Raw genomic sequence first — 13,178 nt, forward strand, 5'->3', positions numbered from 1 at the left:
CTACTAGTTTACAATATATTATACAATAAATAAATTTAACATTTGTTTCAGAAGAACTATTAGCCCTTCTACAACCATTATCGTATCAGCATTTTTTGATAGAATGGACATTACAAACTTACGCTACTAAAGCAACTTAAGATGAAAATAACTGTTAGATTGATGCAAAAATAATGTTAAGCTTTTACTTTTCCGATTTGGTTCAAATGGCGAACAATTGTTGCTTGATTAGTTGTTAGTTATTTTCTAATAGTTTTTAATCCGTTTCAATAATTGTCTTCAAGTTGTTATCGATGGCTGAAGGTTATTCTTTTCAATTCTTCATTTTCAAGGCTCTCATGCTGCTGCTTTTAAATTTAGTTTCGATTTGTATAAAAAATTGCTTGGAATTGCTTTTTTTTTATATTTAATAATAATAATGATTGATCACAAAGTTAACATCGAGAACAAAATTATTGATAGAATTAACAGAGCGAAATTAATACTTGAAATGATGCAACATGAACATAATTGAACATATTATTTAACATATTATAGAATAAAGCACCAAAGTTTAAAACAGTAAAAATCAATAACATTTTTGCATCAACTTAATAATGATGACGACGGCGGCGACAATAACGATGATAATGTAGTTTATTTTGATCGTGATATTCTAAATAATTATTATTTGTACATAAAAATACAATCATTAAACAATTGTATATTTGTTTTACTAAAAAATAAAACGATTCTGACAAAACGCAATTGATTTTAATCTTACAATTATATCCTAATATTATTTATAACATTTAATACACATAACATACCTAAAATGGTTTAAACGTCCGTTTTTGTTTCAATTCTTGCAATCTTTTTTTGTCCAGTTCGAACTTCTTTCGCAACTCCGCTAAATCTGAAAGAAAAATCAAGTTCAACGTAATTCTAAAAAGAATTGTACTATAAATCTTATAATGAATAATTGTACTTACTCTGCTTTTTTGTCTCACGAATTTGGAAAGTATAGAAATTAAGTAACTGCTTCTTCTTCTTCCGTTGTTCCTCTTTCTGTTGCACCTTGCCGATGGTAGATTCCTTCCTGGATGGAGCAAATTGTCCTCTTTTCTTTCCACCTGTTATAGTTACCCAACCATCGTTGTCCTCCTCTGCAGTTTTCTCTTGTGCGATATGGTCCTGTATTTGTTTGTCATACGAAGCTATACATTCCTCAATGTCTTTCTTCATTAATTGTTCGTCATATAAAGTATCATTATATTCTTTACACCATCCTGTTTAAACAAAAAATAAGTTCAAAAATAATAAGATCCATTTTTTATAACTAAACTTCTTACATCATTCGTCTTTTCTTAATTTTCTTTCCAAGTGGAGAAAAAAAAAGAAGAAAAAATGAATAATGTAAGAAATTCAGCTGAAAAAAACAAGATGATATTCATTCGTTCTTATTTCAAAACCATCTTAAGTAATATTTTAAGATACTGATACAGTGCTGATTGGTTCACAACATCTTAATATTGTAATTAAGATGAATATAAGATCTGAATATGAACATCGCTCTAAGATTTGATTTTCTATCATTAAACTAGTACACTTTTTGGAATTTAAAATGAAAGTAAGTATATAATTGATATTTGGTGAAAGTAAAAAAGAAAATTTTCTTGCAGCCTAGTGAGAAATAAAAAACAAACCTCAAGTGACAGTAAAATTTGTTTTTCATTTCTGTTAAACTGCATTAAATTTTTTTTCTTATTTTTGTCAAATATCGAACATTTCATCTATTTCACTTTAAGTTCGAAAAATATACACTAGTTCTATTACAAAAAACAAATCTACAGATTATAAGAAATAAATAACTTACTTTCTAATCCTGTAAGACAAATGCTTTTCTCACTTTTCAAAGTAATTATGAAATCTTTTGAAAATTCCATAGCTTTATCTAAGGAGGATTCCTGCTTAAAAACAATATATGCGGTTTTGAACCCTTTTGTATTTGAAAATGTAACAGACTGTACATTTCCACACAGATTAGCAAATGCATTGCTCAAGCAATCAATGGTAGCGTACGGCGGTACGTTCAACACAAAGAGAGTTCGTTTCCTGGGATATTCCGGTTCCTGATTTCTTATGGAATGTTCCTTGAAAAATAGCTGATGCTTGTCAGAACTGTCCGCGTCGAAGCGAACCCATAGCGCTACAAGTCGAAATAATTTCGTTCAAACATAATTCAAGATATGTATATTTTTAATGTATGCAACAATGACTTACTTTTAAAATTTTTCGCATTCTGTTTACTGGCTTTCGTAACCATCTTTAAGGTCTAACCTTACTACTGTATTGAATCTAAGATTGTGTTCCAAATTTACTGCCTACGTTGAAAATGTTACAGTTTATGCACTATAGATTTTCAGGCAATTTTTTTAATGCACAAATGATGCAATACACAAATCAGAATTTTCTTTTTTTTTTATCCTTCGGGAAGTAAAATACACTTCACAAATTAAACTCTCTTAGAATCAACCACACATGGCAAGGCATGGCATAACATAATGCACACAGAACGTAGCAACGCTTACTGCGCGACGGAAATAATATTACATCCTTTCTAGAAGTTTTGCATGGTGAGATCGACTTAAAAACAGAATTATTAGTTAGTGGGATAACTTCCACTGCGCGCAAGCATTGCCGCGTTCTGTGTGCAGGAGCCTTAAGTCGGCCTTACCATACAAAACTTCTAGAAATGATGTAATTAGAAACTCCGCACAATAAAAGGAACAGAGAACAGAGAATAAGAATTTTAACCTATCAGAAATCATGCACTGTAGAATACACAGTTTCTGATAGGTTCTGATTGAAATTCTTATTCTCTGTTCTCTGTTCCTTGTTTCTTTTATTGTGCGGAGCCCTTTAAGCCGATTCTACATTAGTTGTGTGACAGCCAATCTGAAGCTTGCATTTTAAAAATCAATATTCATATTGGCTGTAGCAAACTTGCGATCAGCTTGCAACTAATGTAGAACCGGCTTTACTTTCGCCGCGCGGCAAAAATTGAATTGAGTTCAACTTTTGTCACGCAGTGGAAATTATATATCTATTACTTTCGAGTAAGCGAGATGATGATTGACTATCGCAATAACTTCTATTGCGCGAGTAAGTGTTGCCGCGTTCTGTGTGCAAGAACCATAACATAAGGTCCTGCGCACAATAAAAAGAATAAGGAATAGAAGAATAAAGAATAAACGATTTCAACCTATCAAAAACCGTATATTTCAATTAGAGTCCTAGATATAACAGAGAAGCGCAACCAAGCATATTTAAAGATTATAATTAACGATTATAATTAATCGTCTGAAGAAAAAATGGCAACCTGCGTTTATATCATTCCGCAAATGGAGTGCGATTCTTATAACAGTAGTGTTTCTGCTGACTACAAAGAAATACTGATTCTCTTTGGAGACTACAATATATCAAGATTTAAAAATCATGATACTTATCGTAATTAAAATCCTAGAAGACTATCCGTAGAAAAAATAGCGGAACCAATAAAAAATTGGGACAGCGGTTGCGCTTCTTTGTTATATCTAGGATTCTAATTTCGATGTCTGATAGGTTAAAAATCGTATTCTTTATTCCTAATTTCTTATTCCTACTATTGTGTGCAGCACAATCTCAATATGACTATAGGTATAGGTCTGTTCATGTTCTTTGCACTCTTTGCACTCAGTGGCTCATATTCAGAACATGCTTACAACGATATTAGCGCATTAACATGCTATAATTTACATTACGCATACTATAAAATTTCAGAGATAAAATTCGTTCTGAATACGGGCCAGTATTTTCGATTTCTCTCTCTCTCTCTCTCTCTCTCTCTCTCTCTCTATTTTCAAAATCTCTCACGATCAAATATATATTTATTTTATTTTAAACTTTGCAAAAATTTTTTCAAACAACAGGAAGGTTGATAAAACAACAATTAGATAAACTATAAAATAAAACAAATGTAAAAAATTCTATTATTATACTATTTCAAAACTTTGAAATAAAATGGACTTTAGGAGGCGGCTTCAAGAGTTAAGTTAGATTATAGATTTGAAAATAATTTCGTATGTTTCAATTTTGGAGAATACATGTACAGAAAAGAAGAAATTAAAAGTAGAGGATTCGCTTGATGATTTGAAAGCAGAGAGTTGAAATTCATGAAGATACATAGAAAAAAATTAATTAAAAACAATTTCCATTCATGAAATCTAATCCACCAAAAATTCAATTTTCAAATTTGTTGTTACTTCAGTTCGTTTTATTTCTCATTAAAAAAAATATTTTTTAATAAATAAATATTATTACGACAAATAATATCGATATTGAATCAACAGGATATTCGAGTATAAATTATTTAATTTATTAAATCTTCTCATTATTTATTATGATCGATTTAATCCAGCGAGCCTATTTCTTTTATTATTTTGTTTAAATATTATTTATTAAAAATATTTTTTAATAAATAAATAAATATTTACACATTTGCTATCTTTTCATTTTTTTAAAAATATAAACTTGTCGGTTTCTCTTGTTTCTCTTTTAAATACAAAAAATGTAAACGAGGTGACTTGTTTAAAAGAATTAATTTTTTTTTCTAAAGTAAATTAAATTTTCTAAAGTAAAGTAAATTAAAAACTAGTAAATTAAATAATACGTTATACACAGTGAGTGATATTATTTTCTCGTCGTTGTGTTGCAAGTAATCAATTCGATCAACTGGCGAGAATGCGACACATTGCACATGCATACTACATGCCGCGCAAGCGTCTTGCACGCAAATGTCAGGGACACGCGAACAATTATTATAATACACTTAACTTCTTTCATTTTTTATCTACTCTCTAAATTTTTTGGAGTGGAATCTCTAAAAAGTGAAAATGAAGCCAATCTTAAAAAAAAAACATTTGCTCAATTTTCAATCTTTAAGAAAGAGATTTTATTTTTTAGAGTAAAAGTCAATAAAATTATAGATTAAACTTTCTAGAAAAATGTTCCTTTTTCTCTTCTATTCTAATTTAATATCTACATAAAATCTATACAAAATGTGTGAAAGAGTGCTGAATAATAATCAATCAGGATGATAAAAAGTAATTAGAGTAATAAAACTATAGCTACATTATTATTTTACCTAAATCTCCCATAATCAAAACGTACATTCAAACATTACACTGAAAAAGAAAAACTAAATTTTAATAAATATTTGTTTGAATAGTTCTAAGTAAATATTTACTAAATGTAAACATACACACATACATTTATTTGATATAAAAACATTAATTTAACATTTTCATTAAAAAAAAATATATATAATGTATATTTTTATAAATATATATATACATAATATATATTTTATTAAATAATTATTTACTGTAAATAAACGTTTATTTACTATTTAATGTATGAAATATGTATTAAAATTTAATAAATTTTTTCAGTGTAGAAGAAAAAAAGGAAATAGAAAATATATACATGGAAGGGAGAATTTACTACAACACAAAATTTCATGTGTGGGAGCATTCTCTTGACCTTTTTTCCTTTTTCTCACATCAACAATCTCGCGAATGTCGATCCGTTTCGTGCGAATAATCAAATCGATATACAAGTCATGACTCCGGGGAATATTGATCAAAGCGGCCGCTTAACCACTGACAGTATGCAACTAGCGATCACGGTATAGTAATGTGCGGAGGAACGCTCGTCGCACGAGCCTCGCGCACTCGAAACTCGGTGAAGCTGGGCTTTCTGCTGCTGCTCTTTTCGATTGCGCATCTGCCGCTACTTCGACACGCTGATGCCAAGATACTCCAGGGCGACTTGATTACATCCACAGTAATTACCAGAGTAGAATTGATTTTAATAAAATATCAAACGAAATCACGAGTCGTTTCATCGGAGTTTCAATCCATAGCACTTTTGTGTGGTCAATATTATTGTGCGACGTGTACCTATGAGCGAAGTTTTCAATGAGTTTCTACTGCTGTTAATAAAAAACGAGTAGATTTTCATTAAATAAGTACGATTTAAAATGCAAATATAAAGCGAACAATAAAGGCGATAATTAATGTTAAAGTAATAAGAATTGTATTCCCGGAGGGATATAATTGCATTTCTTTTTTATTATTTAAATTTGATGTAGTGTTTTAATGATTTAATGTTTTAATGATCTTAATAAGTCAGAAAGAGAGAGATTAACAAATTTCTAATTAATACACATTTCATTAGAATGTATCAAAAGGCTCTTCGCAAATGCTGTAAGGAAAAATATAGTAAAAATATTTTTTTTTAATTAAAATTACATTTAAATTGAAAAATGTGGCTTAAATTATAAACAATAAAAAATATTTTTATAATTATCGTATGTCTTTGCACAATCTAATAAACAACAATAACTAATCAATGTTATAATTTTACATTCAACGATGTAACTATTACATACCATAGATGTTGTATTTGTTTATATTCCTAAGTATAAAATTATAACATTGATAATATAATTTATTATTTAATGGATTGTAAAGACATGCAATTATAAAAATCTTTTCCATACTTTTTTCTCTCATTGCATTTGCGGAAGTTCTTCTGATACTAATAACATATGTATAGATATTAATTATAAATCTTTTAATCTTTACTGTTATATTTATTAGAAACTGTTGCATAATATTTTTAGAATTAAATCAAGTAGCAAGATAACATTTTAATGACATCTTATTGAAGACGTTCATTGAAATGTTATTAAGACGTTATTAAAATATTATTATTTGACGTCACTGCTACTTGGGAATATGCTTTAGATGTAGTCTAATAATCCAATGCAGAAGCAATACTGTTATTATTTATTAATGAAGCAATGACTCCAATGATTTGTAAACCATTTAAAAAAACGTAGCTATAGAATAACGAGAGTGTACAAATACTTGAATTTGCGATTTTTCAGAACTGGGCATTCCTCGCGAGATTCTGTTTTTTAACGGAAATTGGTACTTTTCGATTCCACTTTCAATTAGGAGGTGAAGAACGCAATTTGAAACTCCTTCTGTACTACGATGGAGAACATCAATGGCCCGCTGTCTATCCTTCCAATAAGACGTGTCAAGAAAAAGAAAGTGTTCTCTCTCTTGAAAAAGGTCAAATAATACCATTGAATACATCGACGAGAATAAGCTTCGCTTCGGGATGCGTCGAGGATGACGACGGTATAGTTCGATGCACTAACCAGAGAAGATTCACCTCATCCCGGCCGAGATGGTGGTATATGGTTTTAGCCGACTGCTCTTCCACGAAAGGCTTGAACGTTACGTATTATTTATCGTTGACCAATGCGCCGCTCGGGACATTTTGGAAGGAGCACTTTTCCGCGGACGAATTCTGCAAGTAATTTGACTTTCGACAATCGGCGAGTCTCAGAGTAGCGTTCCTTAATTGTATCCGTTTTTCATTTTAGACATACTGCCATTGCTGATACCAACCGTCTGCTTGTACACGATATTCCTCATTCTCAGTCTCTACATAGCGCTACAATTGCGCTCCAGGAGGCTGTTGCATATATCCTACAAACTGTTCATAGCCTCCCTGCTGTGTCAATTACTGGGAGTGTCATGCGAGCTTTATAATTATATTAATCTTGGTCTGACAGGAATGTCAGCATTAAATGCTTATTTACTAGGTCAACTCTTAGAAGCGTGTTCCGAGACTCTGTATACAGTTCTTATGCTGCTACTTGCTCTCGGTTACACGGTTACCAAAAGTGTCCTTACAGCGTCGCAAATCCGATGGCTTATATTATTTGTCAGTATTACTGGTCTTTGTCAAATGTCGCTGTGTATATATCAATTCGAGGCATTCGATCCAGGATTGGTGTTGTATATTTACGAATCGCTACCGGGCTATATTTTAATAGCATTGAAATTAATTGCCTGGCTCGTGTTTGTCACTCGTTGTTTTAAGACCGTCAGAAAATTGCATGTGAAGCTCCACTTCTACTCTTCGCTACTTTTCTTGGGATCAGTGTGGTTCCTCTTTCATCCTTTAACAGTATGCATACATATAAAAAATTGTTTCAAACAAAAACTACCAAAAATTATTTTGTTTGAAATAATTGTTTATTATAATCTTTAGCTTATATAGAAAATATTCTGTAAAAATAAAACATGTCTTTCTTTTTATTTCTATAGATATTGATCAACACAAAATTCGTAGACGATTGGGTGAGAGAGAGCGTGGCCAAAGGAAGTTCCCTCTTCATTGTCTTCTTGGGTCACATACTGTTTTTATATGTAACTCGACCATCTGTGAATAACAAACGTTTTCCATTCCACATTAGAACATTCCAAGTTGTACCTATAAGTGGTTATGGCCAGGATCACAGCTACGAGCCTGCTCCTCGAATAGCTACCGCATTTACTATCACACGGTCACCAGCTTGTGTTAATCGACCACGAAATTTAGAATAAAAAACAAACATAGTAAATAAATGTGCAACCACTGGTGGAATGCATTGTTGAAGAAGTTATTGCAAAAATGAAATGGCTATTAAAAAAAGATTTTATATTGTCAATATATTTTTTATCATATATAGTGCAATGCAACAATGTGCACATTTCTGCATTGTGTCTATCAAGAAAATCCCAATTCAAATAATAATGTTAACAATATCAAATTGCCACTGGCAAACGTTTGTATGTAAGTTCTGAATCTATACAATTTTTCTCTTGTCACGAAGATGTTTATAATAAAGTATGATGCAATTTCGTTCCTACTTCTTACTTTAAAGTAAATTTACCCCGCAGAAAAAAAGCTGAACATGGAAAGCTTTTTAAGTACATATATTGCTATTAATTTTCATTTTCATATTTTCTTATGTACATTGTACCAACAAATTTAAGAGCAATAGATTGTTCAATGAAAAAATCTACAATAATTATTTACACAATAATTCGTATTGTATTCAGGTCCCATTGTACATTCTAAGACTATTATAGCTACTTATCAATCACAAGAACCATCTAACCAACCATCTCTCCATCTCTGATTCACTAGTTTACAATCAAATTCTGGTTTTCCAAGTTTCTTGTTGACTTCGTTATGAATTCTGCACAGCCATTGGCTCAATTTTTCCTGCGATTCGGTCTGCGGTGGCGAGTGTTTAAATTGTTTCTGCAGATCTTCTGCGCATATATTGCAAGGATAGAATTTGGAAAATGTATCAAAGAAGCTGTTCACGTCAGCCTTTTGTTTCTCATTTGGATGATCAGGATAGTATGCCACCATGGTATGCAAAAAAGCCCAAGTCTTCGAACCCAATTCGTCTTTGTCCAAAGGACAACTCTGTCGAATGTTGTTTGCATTTGATGTTTGCTCCGATTTCTTTTGTTCCTGAAATAAAAATTTATACAAATTGCATGTTTGTTCTTTTTAACTAAACTTCTTCAATTAAACTTCTCCTTCATTTTCTCTCTTCTTCTCCAATGAAGAGAAAAAGAAGAGAAATGATTCATGCAAAAAGTTCAACTGAAAAGAACTGGTCTATAATTTATAATAATAGCTTGTAATTGTCATTGTTATTTGTAACAAGTCTGTTCAATATAAAGAAAAAAATATAGACTAATGAGAGTCAGCAACAATAATTGAAACTATAATTAAACTATTAATACTCAAATTGTGTACATAAATAAAAATAACATCAATCTAATATTTATATATTGATAGTTCAATAAATAATTGTGCCGTTTATCGTTGCTGACTCTCATTAGCCTATTATATTGTTTTATTATATTGTATAAAATTTTATTATATTGTATAAAATTGAAGAATCCTAATAGAATTTTTGTTATTATAGGTTTGTTCTTTTTGGTTGAATTTCTCAGATGATTCATCTTCCCTGTTTTTCTCCTTGCATTCTCATATTGAAGAGAAAAAGAAAAAAATTAACAAGAAATTCAACTGAAAAAAGAACAGATCTATTATAATGATATAATACGTTAATTTAATTTAATTTAATAAAAAGCAAGAATAATTGCCTCTCAAAAATAGGATAAGAATAATTATTTCTGATGAAATAAGCTCTGAAACTTGAGTAATAGCGACAAAATTGATAATGAAGCCTCAATAAATTTGTCAATAAACTACCGATTTACCTTTTCCGAGAAGGCTTCCATCTGGCGTTTCGCCCATGTCTGGAAGTCCATACAAGCGCGACAGGGTTTCTCTGGCTTTTTCTCGTTCGTTTCGTGCATCATGATCCTCAAGTGTCACCGTAAGCAGGTTAACATAAATCTCACGTGCGACATAACCTCTAAGTCCACTCGCGAGACAATACTTTCAACGCTTAGAGCCCCTTACCCTTTCCTTTCTGTGTTTACAATAAAATCACACATGATGTAGTCGGGACGAAACGAATTCGTGGGGTATTATAAAAGGCATGTTTTTATAATACTGGAATTTTTATATGATCGCCGCTCTCACAGCGGATGAACCACTCCATAATGCAATCTGATCTAACCCTAATCCGAAAATGCTGAATTATATATCGGGTGATGCGTGAAAATACATTGTATTAATAAACAATAATAATTTCTATCGTCGTCAAAAACTAGTGTTACATACGAGATTTTATTAATTATTTTATAAAATGTTTTATCCACTAATAAAAAAAATACATCTGTTACTTTTGCGGCCAGTAAATCTTTTGTTATTAAACTATATTTTTATGCTATGGTGTATGTCTTATGCAATTCAGTAGTAAAATGCATTAACACTCTCTCGAGACGATAAATCTTGTTCATGATGACAATAAAAAGTCCCGTTTTCCGTACCGTTAATGCACATCATCAATGACTTTAGATTAGATATCCTAAGCAAAGCTAAAGTTATATAAAAATTATTGCTTTCTGTTATTTCGGAGAAGTTATCGCGATTAAATACTCCAAACTGATTTTAGACTTAGAATTGTTTCTCATTGAATCTCAACGAGAAAACTTCTATTCTATAGTAATCATAAAAAAATATCTAAGAAAAAAGAATTCATTTAATTTATCGTTTCTAATGTCGTTTATCTTCTTTCTGCTAAGAGGAAATTTATGTTGCTATGAATGCTATTGTAATATTAAATATATACATTATGCAATTTTTTTATATTATATGATGTTTCAGATTATCTTAAAAAAGGGAGATTAAAACGATAATGTTGTCGCTTTTTGCGGTGTCAAGTGTTGCAAGCAGAAACATTTCTATTTCAACCCTTGTCAGATAATTAAATTGAGTCGACTGAGAGTAGTGGATAACAACGAGGCAAATTATGGATGGAGGATAGACTATCACATTACATGTATAAGTGCAGATACATCGATGAGACATACATAAATGAAAGACTATATAAAAGATATTTATCATTTTATAGGACAAATTTTATAGGATCATGGAAGAAACCATCATGGATTGATGAACAGGATACTACAGTTGGTATCATCAGCTCGATTATTATCACAGTCGGTATTTATGCAGCGATTGCAGGTAAATATGTGGAATTACCGAAAGATAGAAAGCTTTTAGAGACTGTGCGAGATGGTGTGAGAACTACACGCGAGAATATCGAAAACGCATAAGTGGTACTTTATAAGTGGTACAGATAAAAAGCAATGCTTTATTATCCTGTATATGAAAAAGTCTTAACAATATTTCCTTGTGTGTGCAAGCGCTGCCACAAACTTTCTGGATCATTTCGTTCATTCTGATCGCAAACGGTAAGTGTGAACCATAACCAAGAACACAAACTTCGATCTCAACCACGTGAATTGATCCGGCTTGATTACGATATTCGAGGTATACAAACTGATTCTGAATTTCTTGCTATTTTTATTTAAGAACTTGCTTGAACCTTCAGCATATTCCAAAAATACATTTTCTTTTTAGGAAGCATATATATATATATATATATATATATATATATATGAAATAAAGAGTGCATATATACAAAGAAAAAATGTTGGGAATGTTACAAGTATTTCCTGGACAAAGATTAGCATATAGACGGTATATAACAATAATATATAACAATAATATATATTATTTACTGTATCTCATTTCTCATTTTCAGTTGTCTCGCTAATTTGTCATAGTTAATTAGCAATTGCTAAGACTCAGTTTCATTTGTGTCATAATGTTGATTAAAGTTAGATCAAGGTTTCAAAAGTATAGTATTTATAATTATAGTATTATATTTATAATTTATAGTATATAATTTTGTATTATTCGAGTCATAAGGGATTGTTCATTGCTAATTTATCAGTTAATTAGTGATTGCTGAAATTGAAGATTTAATTTTATTTGTATAATATAGTTGACAAAGCTGTTGGATATTTAAAGTGGAAGTTTCTCAAAGGAATTCAATTTTTAATGAATTTCAATTTTTATGAAGTCAATTTCAATAGATTTGAATTTTTATGAAGTGGAATTCAATTTTTATTCTACTTTTAATAGATTGTTCATACAAGTTACTTCTGTGATATATATAATAAATTAATTTTATTATATAGGCTTTACCAGTATCATGTAATATATTCAAATAAAAATGTGATTAGAGACTTGCATACTGCAGCGGGATATTGTGTTTCTGTGAAAGATGAAGATAAACATTTAATTCAGGTACATTAAAGGTGTAATTTTGTATGTTATGTATATTGTGCAAATAATTTTTCTGAATCTATTTTATTATTTTGTAAATAGGAAAAGAATTTTGAATACAAAAATATGGGTCATTTACATGCAAATATTACAAGAGAAAACTTATCAAAGGTAAGCAATTTATAACGCATAACAGGAATAAAATTTCAATTATTAAAGATAATAAAAATTTTAACAGCAAGTCTTCGATGAATTCGAAATAAAGGATAGTAAATCTCACTACAGAATTAATAAGAAAATTATATACCAAAAACGTATGTATAAATTATTTTTTTATATTATGAAATAATTTTCAAATCTAATAAATGAAAATTAAGTTAGAAATAATTTATAATTGAAATACAGTGCAAAATTTATCTTTTATGTGTATTAAATTTTATGTTCGTCGTTTTTTATAAGTGTATTGTATGATTGTATTAAATATAAAATGTTCTGTATTTTTATATATATATATATATATA

At 30.2% G+C, this 13,178-nt stretch overlaps 5 protein-coding genes across 6 annotated transcripts in view; 3 read left to right on the plus strand and 2 right to left on the minus strand.

The window, feature by feature from the left end:
* The window catches only part of LOC108694435 (uncharacterized protein C7orf26 homolog), a 4,046-nt gene extending 3,304 nt beyond the window's left edge, over positions 1-742 (plus strand). The window contains exon 5 of one of the 2 annotated variants that reach the window (XM_018203935.1): positions 52-742. In XM_018203935.1, coding sequence (XP_018059424.1) covers positions 52-140 — 89 coding nt within the window. In that variant the 3' untranslated portion in view covers positions 141-742. The remainder of the gene's footprint in view (positions 1-51) is intronic. The other variant, XM_018203936.1, reaches the window with a different exon arrangement.
* LOC108694436 (ribosomal RNA-processing protein 7 homolog A) overlaps positions 1-2,541 on the minus strand; it is a 2,755-nt gene extending 214 nt beyond the window's left edge. Inside the window, exons 1-4 of the mRNA XM_018203937.1 lie at positions 2,263-2,541; positions 1,856-2,188; positions 972-1,268; positions 810-895 (exon numbers count right to left, since the gene is read on the minus strand). Of these exons, the coding sequence (XP_018059426.1) occupies positions 810-895; positions 972-1,268; positions 1,856-2,188; positions 2,263-2,305 (759 nt within the window). The 5' untranslated portion in view covers positions 2,306-2,541. The remainder of the gene's footprint in view (positions 1-809; positions 896-971; positions 1,269-1,855; positions 2,189-2,262) is intronic.
* A 3,075-nt stretch (positions 2,542-5,616) lies between these two features.
* LOC108694291 (transmembrane protein 145-like) lies at positions 5,617-8,589 on the plus strand. The gene is made up of 4 exons (XM_018203691.1): positions 5,617-5,865; positions 6,974-7,406; positions 7,481-8,070; positions 8,211-8,589. The coding sequence occupies exons 1-4, from the start codon at positions 5,716-5,718 to the stop codon at positions 8,487-8,489; spliced, it is 1,452 nt and encodes a 483-aa protein (XP_018059180.1). The 5' UTR covers positions 5,617-5,715; the 3' UTR covers positions 8,490-8,589.
* Positions 8,585-10,532, minus strand: LOC108694293 (FAD-linked sulfhydryl oxidase ALR). Its single transcript, XM_018203692.1, has 2 exons — positions 10,173-10,532; positions 8,585-9,411 (listed from the first exon to the last, which is right to left on the minus strand). The coding sequence occupies exons 1-2, from the start codon at positions 10,272-10,274 to the stop codon at positions 9,025-9,027; spliced, it is 489 nt and encodes a 162-aa protein (XP_018059181.1). The 5' UTR covers positions 10,275-10,532; the 3' UTR covers positions 8,585-9,024.
* A 1,470-nt stretch (positions 10,533-12,002) lies between these two features.
* The window catches only part of LOC108694308 (putative ATP-dependent RNA helicase DHX30), a 5,169-nt gene continuing 3,993 nt past the window's right edge, over positions 12,003-13,178 (plus strand). The window contains exons 1-4 of the mRNA XM_018203719.1: positions 12,003-12,066; positions 12,570-12,678; positions 12,760-12,828; positions 12,896-12,971. Of these exons, the coding sequence (XP_018059208.1) occupies positions 12,017-12,066; positions 12,570-12,678; positions 12,760-12,828; positions 12,896-12,971 (304 nt within the window). The 5' untranslated portion in view covers positions 12,003-12,016. The remainder of the gene's footprint in view (positions 12,067-12,569; positions 12,679-12,759; positions 12,829-12,895; positions 12,972-13,178) is intronic.

This window comes from Atta colombica, unplaced genomic scaffold (assembly GCF_001594045.1).
Source record: "Atta colombica isolate Treedump-2 unplaced genomic scaffold, Acol1.0 scaffold12, whole genome shotgun sequence".
Lineage (NCBI taxonomy): Eukaryota > Metazoa > Arthropoda > Insecta > Hymenoptera > Formicidae > Atta > Atta colombica.